Source organism: Chiloscyllium punctatum, chromosome 28 (genome assembly GCF_047496795.1).
Source record: "Chiloscyllium punctatum isolate Juve2018m chromosome 28, sChiPun1.3, whole genome shotgun sequence".
Classification (NCBI taxonomy): Eukaryota; Metazoa; Chordata; class Chondrichthyes; order Orectolobiformes; family Hemiscylliidae; genus Chiloscyllium; species Chiloscyllium punctatum.
This window is the reverse complement of record NC_092766.1, coordinates 1277906-1300645: the sequence shown is the minus strand read 5'-3', so window position 1 is coordinate 1300645 and position 22740 is coordinate 1277906. Positions and strand designations below refer to the sequence as shown.

Below are 22740 nucleotides of genomic sequence, written 5' to 3'. Positions count from 1 at the left end.
GTTAAATTGTCCCATCATGCCCAGGGATGTGCAGGTTAGGGTGGATTTGCCATGCAAAATTGTCCCGTAGTGCCCAGGGATGTGCAGGTTAGGCTGGATTGGCCATGCTAAATTGTCCCGTAGTGCCCAGGGATGTGCAGGTTAGGCTGGATTGGCCATGCTAAATTGTCCATTAGAGCCCAGGGATGTGTATGTTAGGGTGGATTGGCCATGCTAAATTGTCCCATAGTGCCCAGGGATGTGCAGGTTAGGGTGGATTGGCCATGCTAAATTGTCCCATAGTGCCCAGGGATGTGCAGGTTAGGGTGGATTGGCAATGCTAAATTGTCCCATAGTGTCCAGGGATGTGCAAATTAGGTTGGATTGGCCATGTTAAATTGTCCCATCATGCCCAGGGATGTGCAGGTTAGGGTGGATTTGCCATGCTAAATTGTCCCATAGAGCCCAGGGATGTGTAGGTTAGGGTGGATTGGCCTTGCTAAATTGTCCCATAGTGCCCAGGGATGTGTAGGTTAGGGTGGATTTGCCATGCTAAATTGTCCCATAGTGCCCAGGGATGTGCAGGTTAGGGTGGATTGGCCATGCTAAATTGTCCCGTCGTGCCCAGGGATGTGCAGGTTAGGCTGGATTGGCCATGCTAAATTGTCCCATAGAGTCCAGGGATGTGCAGGTTAGGCTGGATTGGCCATGCTAAATTGTCCCATAGTGCCCAGGGATGTGCGGGTTAGGGTGGATTGGCCATGCTAAATTGTCCCATAGTGCCCAGGGATGTGCAGGTTAGGGTGGATTGGCCATGCTAAATTGTCCCATAGTGCCCAGGGATGTGCAGGTTAGGGTGGATTGGCCTTGCTAAATTGTCCCATAGTGTCCAGGGATGTGCAAATTAGGGTGGATTGGCCATGTTAAATTGTCCCATCATGCCCAGGGATGTGCAGGTTCGGGTGGATTTGCCATGCTAAATTGTCCCGTAGTGCCCAGGGATGTGCAGGTTAGGCTGGATTGGCCATGCTAAATTGTCCCGTAGTGCCCAGGGATGTGCAGGTTAGGCTGGATTGGCCATGCTAAATTGTCCATTAGAGCCCAGGGATGTGTATGTTAGGGTGGATTGGCCATGCTAAATTGTCCCATAGTGCCCAGGGATGTGCAGGTTAGGGTGGATTGGCAATGCTAAATTGTCCCATAGTGCCCAGGGATGTGCAGGTTAGGGTGGATTGGCCTTGCTAAATTATCCCATAGTGTCCAGGGATGTGCAAATTAGGTTGGATTGGCCATGTTAAATTGTCCCATCATGCCCAGGGATGTGCAGGTTAGGGTGGATTTGCCATGCTAAATTGTCCCATAGAGCCCAGGGATGTGTAGGTTAGGATGGATTGGCCTTGCTAAATTGTCCCATAGTGCCCAGGGATGTGTAGGTTAGGGTGGATTTGCCATGCTAAATTGTCCCATAGTGCCCAGGGATGTGCAGGTTAGGGTGGATTGGCCATGCTAAATTGTCCCATAGAGTCCAGGGATGTGCAGGTTAGGCTGGATTGGCCATGCTAAATTGTCCCATAGTGCCCAGGGATGTGCGGGTTAGGGTGGATTGGCCATGCTAAATTGTCCCATAGTGCCCAGGGATGTGCAGGTTAGGGTGGATTGGCCATGCTAAATTGTCCCGTCGTGCCCAGGGATGTGCAGGTTAGGGTGGATTGGTCATGAGAAATGCAGGTTATGGGGATAGATTTGGGAGGTTGGGTACTCTTTGAAGGGTCAGTGTGGACCTGATGGGCCAAATGTCCTGATTCTGCGCTGTTGGGAATCTGTGATTAGCTGTATATAAGTCCTGCGCTGGTCTGCCTTACCAAAAGCGCAGCACCTTTAACTGAATTCAACTCCATCCGCCAATCCTTCAGCCCATCTGATGGGACCTGGCCCTGTCACCTCAGAGCCTGGTGGTATCTCCCATCCCATTGGCCACTTACCCATCTTCGTCAGCGGGTAGGAGATGTCGAATTTGTTGGCAAAGAATTCGAGGAGTCTCCCGGCAACCTTCAGGGCGTAGTCACCCTCCCCTGCCTCAATCATCTCCTTCCGGCCCCAGACCTTAAACTGGAAAGAAATAGTTAATCACTCGGTCTGAGATCTCAGCAAGATCTCACTCCTACCCTCCCTCTCACTCCTACCCTCCCCCTCGCTCCGACCCTCCTACCCTCCCCCTCACTCCTACCCTCCCCCTCAGAGCATCCAAGTTGCAGCCCCCATCGATGCCTCATAATTGGTCTCCCAGAATCCCACAGCACGACAGGGAAGGTGACGGCCTCTTGGTATCACTGCTAGAACATAGAACATAGAACATAGAACATAGAACAATACAGCACAGAACAGGCCCTTCGGCCCACGATGTTGTGCCGCACTTCTATCCTAGATTAAGCACCCATCCATGTACCTATCCAAATGCCACTTAAAGGTCGCCAATGAATCTGACTCTACCACTCCCTCGGGCAGCGCATTCCATGCCCCCACCACTCTCTGGGTAAAGAACCCACCCCTGACATCTCCCCTATACCTTCCACCCTTCACCTTAAATTTATGTCCCCTTGTAACACTCTGTTGTACCCGGGGAAAAAGTTTCTGACTGTCTACTCTATCTATTCCTCTGATCATCTTATAAACCTCTATCTGCTGTACTATTAACCCAGACACCCAGGGAATGTTCTGGGGACACAGGTTCAAATCCCCTCCATGGCAGAGGGTGGAATTTGAATCCAATAGAAATCTGGAATAAAGAGTCGATTGATGACCATGAATTCATGGTGGATTGTTGGGAAAGTCTATTGGGAGTGTTTGATGGGGTGGGGGGTGGGGGTAGGGGGTAGGGGATAGCGGGGAGGGCACTGTAGAAGGAGCTTTACTCTGTATCTAACCCTGTGCTGTCCCTGTCCCTGTCCCTGGGATGGGGGGGGGGGGACAGTGTAGAGGGAGCTTTACTCTGTATCTAACCCTGTGCTGTCCCTGTCATAAATCTGTGCAGCATGGAAACAGACCCTTCGGTCCAACTCGTCCGTGCCGACCAGATATCCCAACCTAATCTAGTCTCATTTGCCAGCACTTGGCCCATATCCCTCCAAACCCTTCCTATTTATGTCCCCATCCAGATGCCTTTTAAATACTATCATTGTACCAGCCTCTCCCACTTCCTCTGGCAGCTCATTCCACACACATAGCACCCTCTGTGTGAAAAAGTTGCCCCTAAGGGCCCTTTCCCCTCTCACCCTAAACCTATACCCCTCTCGCTCTGGACTCCCCCACCCCAGGGAAAAGACCTTGCCTATTTACCCTATCCGTGCCCCTCATGATTTTATAAACCTCTATAAGGTCACCCCTCAGCCTCCGACGCTCCAGGGAAAACAGCCCCAGCCTGTTCAGCCTCTCCCTGTAGCTCAAACCCTCCAACATCCTTGTAAATCTTTTCTGAACCCTTTCTGGGAATGGTTGAATCCCCCTTCCGTACCCTTTTCCTTATTTGTCTGTGTCCAGAATGCTCCAGGCCATTCCTTCTTCGTGTCTGTGTTCAACACCCTCCAACCATTCCCTCCTTCCCCCACATCCCCCTTTTTCAGTCCGTCTCCTCTTCCCTCCCCCAGCCCCTTTTGCAAGTTCCTGGTGAATCCTGTCTCCTCCCCTTAACCTTTCCCGCTCCGAGGGGATCGATTCCAGTTCCTCTCTCAGGTCAAATAGGAGCCCCTCATCTGCTCCTGTTCTGGGAAATCTCCCTCCGTTCTGCCCGTCTCTAATATAAATTGGAACAGGAGTAGCCCATTTGACCCATAGGTAGCCAGTGTCCAGAATCTGTTAAGTACATCCCTGCCGGGTCAGTGTGGAATGGACTGTTCCTAAGTTAATAGCTGTACTTGGTGTGTGGTTTTGAAGTTGGCATATCCCACGCCCTTCACCAGCTCACTGGATTGGTTACCGTGCGACTGGACCTGCAGGGCGGAGTCTCTTGACTTTCCCAAAAACGGCCCTCAACCATCCAACCCAACCCAACCCAGCCTTTGGAGAGCCTCCCCGATCTCCACTACGATGGGCAGAGCGGCCTTGTTCCGTGTCACAGATGGGCCGAATGGCCTCTTTCTGTTCCACGGATGGGCCGAGTGGCCTCTTTCTGTTCCAAAGCTTTTCTGTGGCCACCAGGGTTAGTGGAAAATCAAACCTTACCAAGTAAATTAGAGAGACCTTAGCAGATTTAAAAAAAAAACATGTATTATTGACCTATTTTTTAACAAACCTGTTCAGAGATGTTACTACACACCACTGAAGCAGGAGGGACTTGAACCTGGGGCCTCCCGGTCTGGGGGTGAGGACACAAGATGACAGGCCTAACCAGATTAATATGTAAAGTTAGCACCACCAATATTGAGTGTCACATTACCAGGTTAACTCATTGACCTGCACTAACAGCTACTCAATTCAGTGTTTCATTTCCGGTTTAGCGTCCAATAAGGTTATCGAGTTAAGGTTGACAGAGTTATGTGGCAGGTTAACCTGCTAACTTGGGCTCATTAATACATTTAGTGTTTGTTTCTAAGATAACATTAACAGTCTAGTTGAGAGATTCATATGGCATGAAACGGTTAACTAATTATTTCCCATTACCAGATTAATGAATAGTTTAGAATCAAAGATTCTCGACAACCTTCAGCCCAACAGGTCCACACCGACCCTCCGAAGAGTGACCCACCCAGACCCATTCCCCTACCATTTTATCCAACATTCACCTCTGACTAATGCACCTAACCTGCACATCCCTGGGCACTATGGGACAATTTAGCATGGCCAATCCACCCTAACCTACACATCCCTGGGCACTATGGGACAATTTAGCATGGCCAATCCACCCTAACCTACACATCCCTGGGCACTATGGGACAATTTAGCATGACCAATCCACCCTAACCTACACATCCCTGGACACTATGGGACAATTTAGCACGGGCCAATCCACCCTAACCTACACATCCCTGGACACTATGGGACAATTTAGTATGGCCAATCCACCCTAACCTACACATCCCTGGGCACTATGGGACAATTTAGCACGGGCCAATCCACCCTAACCTACACATCCCTGGACACTATGGGACAATTTAGTATGGCCAATCCACCCTAACCTGCACATCCCTGGACACTACGGGACAATTTAGCATGGCCAATCCACCCTAACCTGCACATCCCTGGGAACTATGGGACAATTTAGTATGGCCAATCCACCCTAACCTGCACATCCCTGGACACTACGGGACAATTTAGCATGGCCAATCCACCCTAACCTGCACATCCCTGGACACTATGGGACAATTTAGCATGGCCAATCCACCCTAACCTGCACATCCCTGGGGCACTATGGGACAATTTAGCATGGCCAATCCATCCTAACCTGCACATCCCTGGGCACTATGGGACAATTTAGCATGGCCAATCCACCCTAACCTGCATATCCCTGGGGCACTATGGGACAATTTAGCATGGCCAATCCATCCTAACCTGCACATCCCTGGGCACGATGGGACAATTTAGCATGGCCAATCCACCCTAACCTGCACATCCCTGGGCACTATGGGACAATTTAGCATGGCCAATCCACCCTAACCTGCACATCCCTGGACACCATGGGACAATTTAGCATGGCCAATCCACCCTAACCTGCACATCCCTGGACACTATGGGACAATTTAGCATGGCCAATCCACCCTAACCTGCACATCCCTGGGCACTATGGGACAATTTAGCATGGCCAATCCAGCCTAACCTGCACATCCCTGGACACTATGGGACAATTTAGCATGGCCAATCCACCCTAACCTGCACATCCCTGGGCACTATGGGACAATTTAGCATGGCCAATCCACCCTAACCTGCACATCCCTGGACACTATGGGACAATTTAGCATGGCCAATCCACCCTAACCTGCACATCCCTGGGGCACTATGGGACAATTTTGCATGGCCAATCCATCCTAACCTGCACATCCCTGGGCACTATGGGACAATTTTGCATGGCCAATCCACCCTAACCTGCACATCCCTGGGCACTATGGGATAATTTAACACGGCCAATCCATCCTAACTTGCACATCTTTTGACAGTGGGAGGAAACCAGAGCAACCGGAGGAAACCCACGCAGACACGGGGAGAGAATGTGCAAACTCCACACAGACAGACAGTTGCCAGAGGCTGGAATTGAACCCATGAGGCAGTGGTGCTAACTGCTGAGCCACCGTGCCACCCCATGAGTATGGGATAACCAGGTGAGTGTCACATTACCCAGTCTGCTAAATATAGTTTGCATGAACATTACCAGGATAGGAAATAGATCTTTCGTGGTATCATGTTAACTCAATACGACCAGGTTACCAGCAGTGTAAGGTTCTTGACGTAGTTAATCAGTATGGCTTTGCCTTCTCTACGCGTACTCTAATATAACTGGGCTGGTCGATAGGATCAGTGTGGCTGGCTAGTCAATGATTACCTGTACTCCATGATATGTCTCTTCGATAAATCGGAACTCGGAAACCACTAAGGCCAGGAGGTATGTGGACATCTTTAAGGTACGCTCGAAAATTGTCACAGTCCATTCCTGGCCGTGGATCCATAACGCTGAGACTCCTGTAGCCAGACACAATTAGTGAAGTGTATTTGTGCGTTAGCAAGGTGATGAGGGGGGGAGGCATGGGGAGTGACAGAGGGGGAAAGACCAGCAGAGTCTGACATTAATGATACACAATCACCGGTGAGGTGAGGCGGTTATGAGCATGTGAAGGGTGGGCTTAACTGAGATGGCATCGCCCTTCACAATAATGGCACAGATGCTTTGCAGACCATCTCCAAACACACCGAGATCCGGGCAAGATCCTGGTGTGGGCTGGCAAGTGGCAAGTAACATTGGTGGCACACAAATGCCAGGCAATGACCATCGCCCCCTTGATGTTCAATGGTGTTACCATCACTGAATCGCCCCCACTATCAACATCCTGGGGGTTCCCATTGAGAGAGAATCTAACCATCACCCCCTTGATGTTCAATGGTGTTACCATCACTGAATCCCCCCCCCCCCCACTATCAACATCCTGGGGGTTCCCATTGAAAGAGAATCTAACCATCGCCCCCTTGATGTTCAATGGTGTTACCATCACTGAATCCCCCCCCCCCACTATCAACATCCTGGGGGTTCCCATTGAGAGAGAATCTAACCATTGCCCCCTTGATGTTCAATGGTGTTACCATCACTGAATCCCCCCCCACCCACTATCAACATCCTGGGGGTTCCCATTGAGAGAGAATCTAACCATTGCCCCCTTGATGTTCAATGGTGTTACCATCACTGAATCCCTCCACTATCAATATCCTGGGGGTTCCCAGTGAGAGAGAATCTAACCATCACCTCCTTGACGTTCAACGGTGTTACCATCACTGAATCCGCCCCCGCCACTATCAATATCCTGGAGGTTCCCATTGGCCAGAAACTGAACTGGACCCAGCCCCATATAAACACAGCGGCTCCAAGAACAGGTCAGAGGCTGGGAATCCTGAATAACTCCCCTCCTGACTTCCCCCCCCCCCACCACAAAGCCTATCCCTCTATTAACAAGGCACAAGTCAGGAGGGTGAGGGGAATACTCCCCACTCACCCAGATCGGGGGCAGCTCCGACAACACTCGAGAAACTCGACACAGCCCAGGGAGAAAGCTTGATTGGCACCACACCCACAAACACACCCTCCCTCCCTCCCCCAGACACTCAGTCACAGCAGGGTGTACCATCCACAAGACCCACTGCAGCAACTCGCCGAGATAGGTTCTGATTGCAACGTGTAACAGGGCCGGACGGAATAAATCCCCCAGATTAGGTGATGGGGGGAGCAGTCTCAAGATATGGGGTAGGAGTGAGGTGAGAAACCATTTCCTTACTCAGTGAGTGGTCAGCCTGTGGGATTCACTCGGAATGCTGGTGCAGCCTTATCGGGCCGATGGGCGTCCACCATTCCCACAATTCCAGGATGCTCCCCCTTCTGATCCTTTTTGCTACCCTGCCATCTTTCACCATCGGTCCTTGTGACCAGCAGGAGGCATTGCGCGAGGGTGAAAATCAATCCGTCAAGTGTGGCAATCAGTTAGGGCGGCACGGTGGCTCAGTCGTTAGCACTGCTGCCTCACAGCACCAGGGACCCGGGATCGATCCCAGCCTCGGGACGGCTGCCTGTGTGGAGTTTACACATTCTCCCCGTGTCTGTGTGGGTTTCCTCCGGGTGCTCCAGTTTCCTCCCACAGTCCAAAGACATGCAGGTTAGGGTGGATTGGCCATCCCAGAGTGTCAATTTAGCATGGCCAATCCACCCTAACCTGCATATCCCTGGACACTATGGGACAATTTAGCATGACCAATCCACCCTAACCTACACATCCCTGGACACTATGGGATGGCCAATCCACCCTAACCTGCACATCCCTGGGCACCATGGGACAATTTAGCATGGCCAATCCACCCTAACCTGCACATCCCTGGGCACCATGGGACAATTTAGCATGGCCAATCCACCCTTACCTGCACAACCCTGGGCACTATTGGACAATTTAGCATGGCCAATCCACCCTAACCTGCACATCCCTGGGCACTATTGGACAATTTAGCACGGCCAATCCACCCTAACCTGCACATCCCTGGGCACTATGGGACAATTTAGCATGACCAATCCACCCTAACCTACACATCCCTGGACACTATGGGACAATTTAGCATGGCCAATCCACCCTAACCTGCACAACCCTGGGCACTATTGGACAATTTAGCACGGCCAATCCACCCTAACCTGCACATCCCTGGACACTATGGGACAATTTAGCATAGCCAATCCACCCTAACCTGCACATCCCTGGGCACCATGGGACAATTTAGCATGGCCAACCCACCCTAACCTGCACATCCCTGGGCACCATGGGACAATTTAGCATAGCCAATCCACCCTAACCTGCACATCCCTGGACACTATGGGACAATTTAGCATAGCCAATCCACCCTAACCTGCACATCCCTGGGCACTATGGGACAATTTAGCATGGCCAATCCACCCTAACCTGCACATCCCTGGGCACTATGGGACAATTTAGCATGGCCAATCCACCCTAACCTGCACATCCCTGGGCACTATGGGACAATTTAGCATGGCCAATCCACCCTAACCTGTACATCCCTGGGCACTATGGGACAATTTAGCATGGCCAATCCACCCTAACCTGCACATCCCTGGGCACTACGGGACAATTTAGCATGGCCAATCCACCCTAACCTGTACATTTTTGGATTGTGGGAGGAAACCGGAGCACCCGGAGGAAACCTACGCAGACACAGGGAGAATGTGCAAACTCCACACAGACATTTATCCCGAGGCTGGAATCGAACCTGGCGCCGTGAGGCAGCGGTGCTAACCACTGAGCCACTGTGGGGTGGGGGACCTGATTGAAACTTACTGAGGATAGAGTGGAGGTGGAGAAGACCAGTAGAAGAGACCAGGACCCGGGGCTGAAGCCTCAGTGGGAAGGGACGCTCCTTCAGAACTTTCTTCAGCCACAGGGTGGTGCATCTGTGGATCTCATTGCCCCAGAGCACTGTCGAGGCCAAGTCATTGTAAGTGTCTTTAACACAGAGATAAACAGGTTCCTGATTGGTAAGGGTAACAAGGTGAGGGGGAGAAGGCAGGAAAATGAGATTGAGAAACCAGGATGTCATCAAGACTAGAGGGTTTGAGCTATAGGGAGAGGCTGAACAGGCTGGGGCTGTTTTCCCTGGAGCGTCGGAGGCTGAGGGGGTGACCTTATAGAGGTTTATAAAATCATGAGGGGCATGGATAGGGTAAATAGGCAAGGTCTTTTTCCTGGGGTGGGGGAGTCCAGAACGAGAGGGGCATAGTTTTAGGGTGAGAGGGGAAAGGGACCTGAGGGGCAACTTTTTCACCCAGAGGGTGGTACGTGTATGGAATGAGCTGCCAGAGGAAGTGGTGGAGGCTGGTACAATTGCAACATTTAAAAGTCATCTGGATGGGGACGTGAATAGGAAGGGTTTAGAGGGGTGTGGGCCAGGTGCTGGTAAATGGGACGAGATTAGGTTGGGATATCTGGGTCGGCATGGACGGGTTGGGCCGAAGGGCCTGTTTCTGTGGCTCTTTGAATGACGGTGCTGACCTGATGAGCCAAATGGCCTAATCCTCCTCCCGTATCTTCAGGGTCACATGACACTGTAAATGCAGCCCCCCCACCTTTGCCATTTTGAATGACCAGCTGAGGGGGCATCGCGAGACCCACTCTCCTCCACCTCCCAAACCCATCCCCCATTCCCCCACCTCACTTGGATCTTCGAACGCTGAATTTTGGAGGGGAGCAGGCGGGAAATATCCAAGACACATTGAGTCTCTTGGGGGGAACAATTTTTAGTTTATCTCTTTCTCCTTTGGAGGACGTACATTTTGTGTTGGAAACTGGGAATATACACGTGGAGAGTTGGAGTGGGCGGGGGGGGATTATGTTTTTGCTGCTGACGTCGATGAAGAATCGAAACGTCGAAAGTAGGAGCTGGAGCAGGCCACTCAGCCCTTCCAGGCTGCTGTCCCATTCACTGGAATCACAGCTGATTGTCTGACTCAGTCCCTGCTTTGATCCCTTCAGCCCTGATGCCTCTATCCAACTTCGTCTTGAAAACATTCCGGTCCCGAACGCTTGTCTGTGGCAGAGAATTCCGTAAGCTCCCCTACTCTCTGGGCCAAAGCATTTCTGCCCAGCTCATCCCCATATTAGATTACATTACATTACAGTGTGGAAACAGGCCCTTCGGCCCAACAAGTCCACACCGACCCACTGAAGTGCAACCCACCCATACCCCTACATTTACCCCTTTACCTAACACTATGGACAATTTAGCATGGCCAATTCACCTGACCTGCACATCTTTGGACTGTGGGAGGAAACCGGAGCACCCGGAGGAAACCCACGCAGACACGGGGAGAACGTGCAAACTCCACACAGTCAGTCGCCTGAGGCAGGAATTGAACCCGGGTCTCTGGCGCTGTGAGGCAGCAATGCTAACCACTGTGTCACCGTGCCGCCCAATAGACTGTGACCACCCGGTTTTGGACGGCCTAACTCTCCTCCTCCATCTTCAGGGTCACATGACTCTGACAAGGAGCCCCCATCGTCCACCATCAGTGCCAGCCCCCATAATTAAGATTCCCCCTACCCCTCCAGGGGGCAGAGGGGGGATGACCCCACAGGGACTGGGGGTTGGGCGAAACCGGTCAAAAGTCAAAAGTCGAAGGTCAGAAGGGTTGAGGGGGGGTGTGGGGAGGGATTCGAATTCAGCGACAGGAAGCAGCTCCCATTGACTTACTCTTGATGGGCATGTTGGAGATGGCCGATTGGTCGGGCCGGTGGATCACTGTCAGGTCGAAGGTCGCCTTCAGCGCCGGCTCGTCGAAACACGGGAACACCCTCCGGGCGTCCGTCGGCTGCATCATGGTCACGGCGAGCAACCTGGAACATTCCGGAAGAAGGGTAGAGTGGGGACGGCGTTCCGTCGCCATGGGCGACGCAAGGCCACACACAGAGAGAAACACCAGCGAGATTCCAGAGAATCTCCCAGACAGGGCGAGCGACAGACATCGCGACGGCTCCCGCGGCCCACCAGCCGCGGTTGGGTTGGGGGGTGGGGTGGGTTTGCTCCCCACTGCACTGACACACACCCCCCTCCCCAAACCAAAACCTCCACCCTAGCCTCTGATTCGAGCTGAGCTTAGTCACACTTAGCCCCATTGCTGTGTGGGGGCTGGAGTTACTTGTAGGCCCAGACCAGGTAAACACAATTAATTCCCTTCCCCTATGACACCTCCCCAACTGATGTGGTTGTTTTAATCACAATTGGTGACTGTCGTCATGGTCACCATCCCCAGGACGAGCTCCTGATTCTGGATTCGATTCATGGAATTTAAATTCCACCAGAGGCTGTCACGGGATTCGAACCCAGAGCGCAGGCCCAGGGTTATGGATCACGAACACATCAGCACCACACCACAGGCCGGACATTCATTAACAGGTCACACACTCTCACACTCACACACACACTCTCACTCACACACACACACTCTCACACACAGATGCGCACACACACACACACACTCTCTCTCATTCACACATGCACTCTCCCATACAGACACTCTCTCTCTCAAACACACACACACACATTGTCACTCGCGCACACACACATTCTCAGTCACACACACACACTCACATTCAGGCACACACAAACACTCTCACTCTCTTGCACACACCTCACACACTCACTCTCTTTCACACACACACTCTCTCACTCACACTCACACACAGGCACATAGACACACTCTCACTCACCCACACACTCTCCCACGCACACACACACACTTTCTCACACACACACTCACTCTAGCACGCTCTCTCTCTCTCACACACACATACACACACACACACGCACACAGACACAGACACACACACATACACACATTCACACATAGACACGCTCACATTCACTCACACACAGACACTCTCACACTCCTTCGGTCTCTCTCTCACACACTCTCACAACATTCTCTCGCTCTCCTGAGGAACAATTTCATGGGAGTGAACATCCTAGTTTTACCCATAATCCCAGGAAGTCCAATTTGAGGCTAAGGAGACAGAACAGACACAGGGGGCAAATTCCCGGCAGTTTTCCATCATTCCCAGGGACTGGTTCAACAAAATCCGTCACCAGGGCTCAGAGGTGTACCATATGTACCCTGAAGCAGTGGCTGAGGGAGCGAACATTTTAAAAAAAGGAACATGGATGAAGGAATTGTACAGATCGGGATGGCTTTGAGCTAACCAGAAGGGGTAAGGGGAGATGTGAAAATGTGAAGAGAGAGGAGAGAACAACAGAGAGTAACGTAGCGTCAGATGAAGTGCAATTTTTCACTCAGCAGGAAGGGAGATATGGAGAAGTTGTCTCCCCATTGTGTGTGGGAGATTCAAGGACCCGGGAGGTGGGGTGGGGGGGGGGGGGGAGGTGTCATCTCAGAATAACGGCCATGCTAAATTGTCCCGTAGTGCCCAGGGATGTGCAGGTTAGGCTGGATTGGCCATGCTAAATTGTCCCATAGTGCCCAGGGATGTGCAGGTTAGGCTGGATTGGCCATGCTAAATTGTCCCATAGTGTCCAGGGATGTGCAGGTTAGGCTGGATTGGCCATGCTAAATTGTCCCATAGTGCCCAGGGATGTGCAGGTTAGGGTGGATTGGCCATGCTAAATTGTCCCATAGTGCCCAGGGATGTGCAGGTTAGGCTGGATTGGCCATGCTAAATTGTCCCATAGCGCCCAGGGATGTGCAGGTTAGGGTGGATTGGCCGTGCTAAATTGTCCCATAGTGCCCAGGGATGTACAGGTTAGGGTGGATTGACCATGCTAAACTGTCCCATAGTGCCCAGGGATGTGCAGGTTAGGGTGGATTGGCCATGCTAAATTGTCCCATAGTGCCCAGGGATGTGCAGGTTAGGGTGGATTGGCCATGCTAAATTGTCCCATAGTGCCCAGGGATGTGCAGGTTAGGGTGGATTGGCCATGCTAAATTGTCCCATAGTGTCCAGGGATGTGCAGGTTAGGGTGGATTGGCCATGCTAAATTGTCCCATAGTGCCCCAGGGATGTACAGGTTAGGGTGGATTGGCCATGCTAAATTGTCCCATAGTGTTAAGTACATTAGTCAGAGGGAAATGGGTCTGGGTGGGTTACTCTTCCGATGGTCGGTGTGGGCTTGTTGGGCCGAAGGGCCTGTTTCCACACTGGAGGGAATCTAATCTAATCAGACGGCTGGGTCAGTGAGGATATTCGAGGCTGAGATGGATGTTCAGTCAGGAAGGTAATTGGGAGGAAAAGGCAGGAGTCGAGGCTGGATCAGATCAGCCACTGAAATGGCACACCAGGGTTAAGTGATCAACCTCTGCTCCTGTGGTCTCAGGCTGACCTAGGTCACCTGGTCCACAGGTAGGGACAGTACCGCCACAGGCAAGAAAAGGACAGAGCAAACATTGACGGGTCTGCTGGCTTTTGTAGAACTCGGACCACAAAGTTGTGCCAGTGGAGTTTACCAATTTAACCACAGCCACATGATGGCTGGAAGGAAAATAATGGGATCACTGATACTTTATCGGGAATGCGGCCAAGCTGAGAACAGTTAAGAACTTGGGAGAAAAAGTTATAAAGTATTTAAGAATCAGTTCAATCCCGTGTAACGAATGAGTGAGGCTGAACGGAGATAATTCTCATCATTCTTTGATGTGTGTGTCTGAGCGAGTGTTGAAATAAAAGATTTACAAGGATGTTGCCAGGGTTGGAGGGTTTGAGCTACAGGGAGAGGCTGAACAGGCTGGAGCTGTTTTTCCCTGGAGCATCGGAGGCTGAGGGGGTGACCTTATAAAGGTTTATAAAATCATGAGGGGCATGGATAGGGTAAATAGGCAAGGTCTTTACCCTGGGGTGGGGGAGTCCAGAACTAGAGGGGCATAGGTTTAGGGTGAGAAGGGAAAGATTTAAAATGGACCTGAGGTGTAACGTTTTCACACAGAGGGTGGTACGTGTATGGAATGAGCTGCCAGAGGAAGTGATGGAGGCTGGTACAATGACAACATTTAAAAGAAATCTAGATGGGTATATGAATAGGAAGGGTTTATTGGGGACCTGGGCCACGTGCTGGCAAATGTGAGTAGATTCGGTTAGGATATCTGGGTTGGCATGGATGAGTTAGGCCGAAGGGTCTATTTCCATGAAGTACACCTCTACGGTGATACAGAGGCTCAGTGGTTGACATGGCCACCTGACAGTTCGATTCCAGCATTGGGCGACTCTCTGTGTTGACGTTCTCCGCTTGTGTGGATGTGGGTTTCCTGTGGGTGCTCCAGTTTCCTCCTGCAGTTCAATGGTGTGTAGGTTAGGGTGAATTGGCCATGCTAAATTGTCCCTGTAGTGCCCAGGGATGTGTAGGTTAGGGTGGATTGGCCATGCTAAATTGTCCCTGTAGTGCCCAGGGATGTGTAGGTTAGGGTGGATTGGCCATGCTAAATTGTCCCATAGTGCCCAGGGATGTGCAGATTAGGGTGGATTGGCCATACTAAATTGTCCCTGTAGTGCCCAGGGATGTGCAGGTTAGGGTGGATTGGCCATGTTAAATTGTCCCATAGTGCCCAGGGATGTACAGGTTAGGGTGGATTGGCCATGATAAATAGTCCCGTAGTGCCCAGGGATGTGCAGGTTAGGATGGATTGGCCATGCTAAATTGTCCCATAGTGTCCAGGGATGTGTAGGTTAGGGTCAATTGGCCATGCTAAATTGTCCCATAGTGCCCAGGGATGTGCAGGTTAGGGTCAATTGGCCATGCTAAATTGTCCCATAGTGCCCAGGGATGTGCAGGTTAGGGTGGATTGGCCATGCTAAATTGTCCCTGTAGTGCCCAGGGATGTGCAGATTAGGGTGGATTGGCCAAGCTAAACTGTCCCGTAGTGCCCAGGGATGTGCAGGTTAGTGTGGATAGGCCATGCTAAACTGTCCCATCGTGCCCAGGGATGTGCAGGTTAGGGTGGATTGGCCATGCTAAACTGTCCCGTAGTGCCCAGAGATGTGCAGGTTAGGGTGGATAGGCCATGCTAAATTGTCCCATAGTGCCCAGGGATGTGTAGGTTAGGGTGGATAGGCCATGCTAAATTGTCCCATAGTGCCCAGGGATGTGTAGGTTAGGGTGGATTGGCCATGCTAAATTGTCCCTGTAGTGCCCGGGATGTGCAGGTTAGGGTGGATTGGCCATGCTAAATTGTCCCATAGTGCCCAGGGATGTGTAGGTTAGGGTGGATTGGCCATGCTACATTGTCCCATAGTGCCCAGGGATGTACAGGTTAGGGTGGATTGGCCATGATAAATTGTCCCGTAGTGTCCAGGGATGTGCAGGTTAGGGTGGATCGGCCATGCTACATTGTCCCATCGTGCCCAGGGATGTGCAGGTTAGGATGGATTGGCCATGCTAAATTGTCCAATAGTGCCCAGGGATGTGCAGGTTAGGATGGATTGGCCATGCTAAATTGTCCAATAGTGCCCAGGGTTGTGCAGGTTAGGGTGGATTGGCGATGCTAAATTGTCTCATAGTGTCCAGGGATGTGCTGGTTCGGGTGGATTGGCCATGCTAAATTGTCCCATAGTGTCCAGGGATGTGCAGGTTAGGGTGGATTGGCCGTGCTAAATTGTCCCATAGTTCCGAGGTATGTGCAGGTTAGGGTGGATTGGCCATGCTAAATTGTTCCATAGTGCCCAGGGATGTGCAGGTAAGGGTGGATTGGCCATGCTAAATTGTTCCATCGTGTCCAGGGATGTGCAGGTTAGGGTGCATTGGCCATGCTAAATTGTCCCATAGTTCCCAGGGATGTGCTGGTTCGGGTGGATTGGCCATGCTAAATTGTCCCATAGTGTCCAGGGATGTGTAGGTTAGGGTCAATTGGCCATGCAAAGTGTCCCATAGTGCCCAGGGATGTGCAGGTTAGGGTGGATTGGCCGTGCTAAATTGTCCCATAGTTCCCAGGGATGTGCAGGTTAGGGTGGATTGGCCATGCTAAATTGTTCCATAGCGCCCAGGGATGTGCAGGTAAGGGTGGATTGGCCATGCTAAATTGTTCCATAGTGCCCAGGGATGTGCAGGTTACGGTGCATTGGCCATGCTAAATTGTCCAATAGTACCCAGGGTTGTGCAGGTTAGGGTGGATTGGCCATGCTAAATTGTCCCATAGTGTCCAGGGATGTGCAGTTTAGGGTGGGTTGGCCATGCTAAATTGTCCCATAGTGCCCAGGGATGTGTAGGTTAGGGTCAAGTGGCCATGCTAAGTTGTCCCATAGTGCCCAGGGATGTGCTGGTTAGGGTGGATTGGCCATGCTAAATTGTCCCATAGTGTCCAGGGATGTGTAGGTTAGAGTGGATTGGCCATGATAAATTGTCCCATCGTGCCCAGGGATGTGCAGGTTAGGGTGGATTGGCCATGCTAAATTGTCCCATAGTGCCCAGGGACGTGCAGGTTAGAGTGGATTGGCCATGCTAAATTGTCCCATAGTGGCCAGGGATGTACAGGTTAGGGTGGATTGGCCATGCTAATTTGTCCCATAGTGCCCAGGGACGTGCGGGTTAGAGTGGATTGGCCATGTTAAATAAATTGTCGAGGAGAAAGTAAGGACTGCAGATGCTGGAGATCAGAGCTGAAAATGTGTTGCTGGAAAAGCACAGCAGGTCAGGCAGCATCCAAGGAGCAGGAGAATCGACGTTTCGGGCATCAGTCTGAAGAAGGGCTGATGCCTGAAACGTCGATTCTCCTGTTCCTTGGATGCTGCCTGACCTGCCATGTTAAATTGTCCCACAGTGCCCAGGGATATGCAGTTTAGGGTGGATTGGCCATGCTAAATTGTCCCGTAGTGCCCAGGGGTGTACAGGTTAGGGTGGATTGGTTATGGGAAACGTGAAGTTATTGGGTGACCAAGAACAAAACAGAAGTCCAGCACAGGAACAGGCCCTTCGGCCCTTCAAGCCTGTGCCAATCATTGTGGCCTCACTAAATTTTGAAAAAAAAACAACCTTCTGCCCTTATTCGATGTGTGTCCCTCCCTTCTCTGCCTATTCATGTCACCATCTCGATGTCTCTTAAATGTCCCTAACATGCCTGCTTCCACCATTTGGCAGTGTGTTCCAGACTTCTCATACGTGTCTGCATGAAAAACATCCCTCGCACATCTCCCTTAAACATTCCCCTTCTCACTTTGACCCGTGCCCTGTTGTGCCCTCTGAAACTTCAACCCTGGGAAAACAGCCTCTGAGTATCTGTGCCTCATTATTTGGCGAGCTCTGTCAGGTCTCTCTTCAGCCGTCAGTTTCCCAGGGGAAAGAATTTTGGTCGCTTCAACCGTTCCTCATTGCCAACATCACTTGAGACCAGGCCAGTCCTGGGGAACCTTCTCCCCGCCCTGTCTCCAAATCTTCCACGTCCTTCTGGTAGCGTGGTGAACCAGTGTCGAGTCGGTGTCCTGACTCCACACCGCCAAGGGTGTGTTTGAAAATGACGTTTTGCCCCACTAAAGGGGGGGGGGCGTGTAAGGGATTGCTTTTGAAGTGTGCCACTTCTAGTGACCTCATTGCGATTTTACACATTCTGCAATCTCCTCTGCGAGTGGGGAGGGGGGGTAGAATATTGGGTTAAACTGTGAAGTTGTTGGGGGGGGGGGGGTGGGGGGTACATTTGACCCACTGGATTTCGCCACCAGCCAATGGTTGGGCTGAGGGAACAAGGGGATTGGCAATTCAACACAGGTAAGCCTGACATTAGAAAGTCCAAACAAGTTGGGATTTATCCAGTACATGGTAAGGTCCTGAGGGGTATTGTAGAACAGAGCGACCTAGGATAACAAGGACAGAGTTCTTTAAAAGTGGTGTCACAGGTAGACAGAGCAGTGAAGAAAGCATTTAGCATCCTGACCTTCATCGGTTGAGGCATTGAGGAGTTGAGACATTCCTTGACATTTAGATTAGCTTACATTACAGTGTGGAAACAGGCCCTTCGGCCCAACAAGTCCACACCTACCCTCCGAAGCGCAAACCACCCATACCCCTACATTTACCCCTTTACCTAACACTACGGGCAATTTAGCGTGGCCAATTCACCTAACCTGCACATCTTTGGACTGTGGGAGGAAACCAGAGCACCCGGAGGAAACCCACGCAGACACGGGGAGACTTATTTGTATAACTCATTGGTCAGACCGCACTTGGGAGTATTGTGTACAGTCTCGGTCACCCTGTCATTGGAAAGACATCGTTAAAATGGAAAGTGTGTGGAGAAGATTTACGAGGATGTTGCCAGTGCTAGTAGGTTGGCCAGGATAGAACTTTATTCCTTGTAATGTAAGGGGTGACCTTACTGAGGTGTATAAAATCATGAGGGGCCTAGGGATTATGAATGCAAATCCACCTTAAGTAAAGTTGCCTTCAGTTGTGTGCGCAGGAAATGGTGTCTCACGGGCTTGATTGAGTTTTTTGAAGAAGTAACGAAGAGGATTGATGAGGGTAGAGCGGTTGATGTGATCTATCTGGACTTCAGTAAGGCGTTCGACAAGGTTCCCCGTGGGAGACTGGTTAGCAAGGTTAGATCTCATGGAATACAGGGAGAACTAACCATTTGGATACAGAACTGGCTCAAAGGTAGAAGACAGAGGGTGGTGGTGGAGGGTTGTTTTTCAGACTGGAGGCCTGTGACCAGTGGAAGGCCACAAGGATCGGTGCTGAGCCCTCTACTTTTCATCATTTATATAAATGATTTGGATGTGATCATAGACATTATAGTTAGTAAGTTTGCTGATGACACCAAAATCGGAGGCATAGTGGACAGCGAAGAAGGTTACCTCAGATTACAACAGGATCTTTACCAGATGGGCCAATGGGCCAAAGAGTGGCAGATGGAGGTTAATTTCGATAAATGTGAGATGTTTTGGAAAGGCAAATCAGGGCAGGACTTATACACTTTCTGGCAAGTCCTGGGGAGTGTTGCTGAACAGAGAGACCTTGGAGTGCAGGTTCATAGCTCCTTGAAAGTGGAGTCGCAGGTCGATAGGATAGTGAAGAAGGCGTTTGGTATGCTTTCCTTTATTGGTCAGAGTATTGAGTACAGGAGTTGGGAGGTCATGTTGCGGCTGTACAGGACATTGGTGAGGCCACTGTTGGAATATGGCATGCAATTCTGGTCTCCTTCCTATTGGAAAGATATTGTGAAACTTGAAAGGGTTCAGGAAAGATTCACAAGGATGTTGCCAGGGTTGGAGGGTTTGAGCTATCGGGAGAGATTAAATAGGCTAGGGCTGTTTTCCCTGGAGCGTCGGAGGCTGAGGGGTGACCTTATAGAGGTTTCTAAAATCATGAGGGGCCAGGGATAGGGTAAATAGCCTCCCCGGGGTAAGCAAGTCCAAACATGGAGGGGCATAGGTTTAGGGTGAGAGGGGAAAGGGACCTGAGGGGCAACTTTTTCACCCAGAGGGTGGTACGTGTATGGAATGAGCTGCCAGAGGAAGTGGTGGAGGCTGGTACAATGACAGCATTTAAAAGGCATCTGGATGGGGACATGAATAGGAAGGGGTTAGCGGGAACGTGGGCCAGGTGATGGCAAATGGGACTAGATTAGGTTAGGGTATCTGGGTCAGCATGGACGAGTTGGACTGAAGGGTCTGTTTTAGTGCTGTACATCTCTATGACTCTGACTATGACTCTACATAGACTTTTACCCCAGTAATGGAGAATTGAAAACGAGAGGGTATAGGCTTAAAATGAGAAGGAAAAGATTTAAGAAGGACCTGAGGGTTAGGGTTAGGCAATGTCTTCACGCAGAGAGTGGTGTGTTTAAATTGAATTCGATTCCCTACAGTATGGAAACAGGCCCTTCAGCCCAACACGTCCACACTGACCCACTGAAGAGTAACCCACCCACACCCATTCCCCCTGACTAATGCATCTAACACTACGGACAATTTAGCATGGCCTGTTCACTCGAACCTGCACATCTTTGGACTGTGGGAGGAAACCGGAGCAAACCCGCACCAGTCACGGGGAGAATGTGCAAACAACCGCACAGACAGTTACCCGAGGTAAGGAATCGAACCCAGGTCCCTGGCGCTGTGAGGCAGCAATGCTAACCACTGAGCCACCGGGCTGCCCACGCTGGGATGGGCTGCCAGAGAAAGTGGTTGAGGCACGGACAACAGCAACAGTTGAAAAAAACATTGGTATTGGGCACATGGATGGGAAGGGTTTGGAGGGATACGGGCCAGACACAGGCACTTGGAACTAGCTGAGTGGGCACTGCGGGTTAGCAGTGGGCCTGTTTCCACACCACGCTCCTCCCTCGCCCTCGCCCGACCTACTTGGTCACGCCTGCTTCTGTGTACTCGACCCGGTACAGGCCCACCAACTCGTCCGTCAGTTCGCCGCAGTAGGCCGCCTGCAGGGTGTAGACCCTGCCCTTGCGGAGAGGCGTACGGAGCAGCAGCACCAGGTAGTCATTGGCTGTCTCCTGCCAGACCCTGGCTACGGGCACCTCAGAACGGTCTGCTCCAGATTTGACCCTGACCGGCTCGGTGTAGTTCAGCATCTTGCTGTAGATGACGACCAGGTTGGTGGCCTCCAGGCACCGGAAAGTGACGGTTGACCTCCCGTGGAAGAGAAACAGGCCCGAAGAGCCCTCCCGGAACAGCCAGGGCCACAGCTCCAGCTCGTAGTTGACAGGCCTCAGGCTTCTGGGCAGCCGGGCCGACCGCCAGGGCTTCTGGGTAGGGGTCGCGACCTGGGCCGGCGGGGCCCACGACGTCCTCTCGCCAAGCGAGGCCTGGCTCACGGCCGCCAGGCCCAGAAGGACCCAGGCGCTTAGGCCGAAAGCCAACTGGGCCTTTCGAATCCGAGGCGTTTCCACGGCGACTGCGGGAAAGAGACGGCAAGGGATAAGCGAGCAATTAAACAGCAAGGTGAGGGCAGCGGAGGAGGGGGGGTGTTCCGATCGCAGTGTGGGAAAATGAAGATGGGTCACCGAGTTTGGGGGTGAAGGATTGTGTGGGGTGAGGGTGTGGTGAAGAGGAGAATTATTGTTGAGGGAACCGATTCCAGAGTCAGTCCAATTTTGTGGGGGGGAGAGGGGAGGGAAAGATTTGCCGAGGTGAAGGGTTTGAGGGCAAACTTGGAGGAGTAGGGGAGGAGCTGATCAGGGAGACGGCACAGACAACATGGGCTGAACGGCCTGGCCCTGAGTTCTTGTCATCATTTGGGGGTGGTTACTACGTCTCCTGATCTCACCCCGGAGTGAATGGGGTAAGCACGGCAACGTTGCCCCAAGGGGCCAATTCCTACCTCACTGCCCAATCCCCACCTCACCGTGGCATTACCCCCCCACCCACCACAGGGCAATACACTGACCTCTGGCTGGGCAACATCCTTGAGGGGTCACATCGCTGGTTGGCATCATCTGAAAGGTCAGGGGTGGGGCTGGGGCTGAGGGGTTACAAGGGGGGTGTGTGTGTGTGTGTGTGGGTGAGAATCCTTCCCTCCCCTCCCCCGTCCCCTCCCCACCCCAAACCCACACCCACCTTCTACACCGTGAGGTCAGAATGGAGTGGTCACCCATGTGACCCCCTCGGAGTACCCCGGTTGGACGAGAGCCAGTGGCATCACAATGGCCATCCTTTTGGGCGTCAAGCTCATTGACACGACCTGCCTTCCACCGTGAGGTCACTTCCTGCCAGCGGAGAGGCATTTCTGTAGCGCCTGATCCTGCCGATGACGCAGTGTGACGTAGGGCACCCCAAGGCAGGTTGGGGGCACAGCAGGCTCCCACTGACTGAGATAGGGTGTATTGACTGTCATCAACAATTTCCCATCTTCCAATCAGCAGTGCCCACTCCCACAGCGTTGACCCTCGAACAGTGCCCACTCCCTCAGCGCTGACCCTCCGACAGTGCCCGCTCCCTCAGCACTGACCCTCCGACAGCACCCACTCCCTCAGCACTGACCCTCTGATAGTGCCCATTCCCTCAGCACTGACCCTCCGACACAGCCCCCTCCCTCAGCGCTGACCCTCCGACAGTACCCACTCCCTCAGCA

At 51.9% G+C, this 22740-nt stretch overlaps 1 protein-coding gene across 1 annotated transcript in view; it reads right to left on the bottom strand.

Annotated features, from left to right (window-relative positions):
* LOC140453871 (aminopeptidase Ey-like) overlaps window positions 1-22393 on the bottom strand; it is a 56422-nt gene extending 34029 nt beyond the window's left edge. Inside the window, exons 1-5 of the mRNA XM_072548731.1 lie at window positions 22261-22393; window positions 21015-21564; window positions 11399-11555; window positions 6509-6616; window positions 1962-2088 (exon numbers count right to left, since the gene is read on the bottom strand). Coding sequence (XP_072404832.1) covers window positions 1962-2088; window positions 6509-6616; window positions 11399-11555; window positions 21015-21564; window positions 22261-22393 — 1075 coding nt within the window. The remainder of the gene's footprint in view (window positions 1-1961; window positions 2089-6508; window positions 6617-11398; window positions 11556-21014; window positions 21565-22260) is intronic.
* Window positions 22394-22740: the final 347 nt, after the last annotated feature.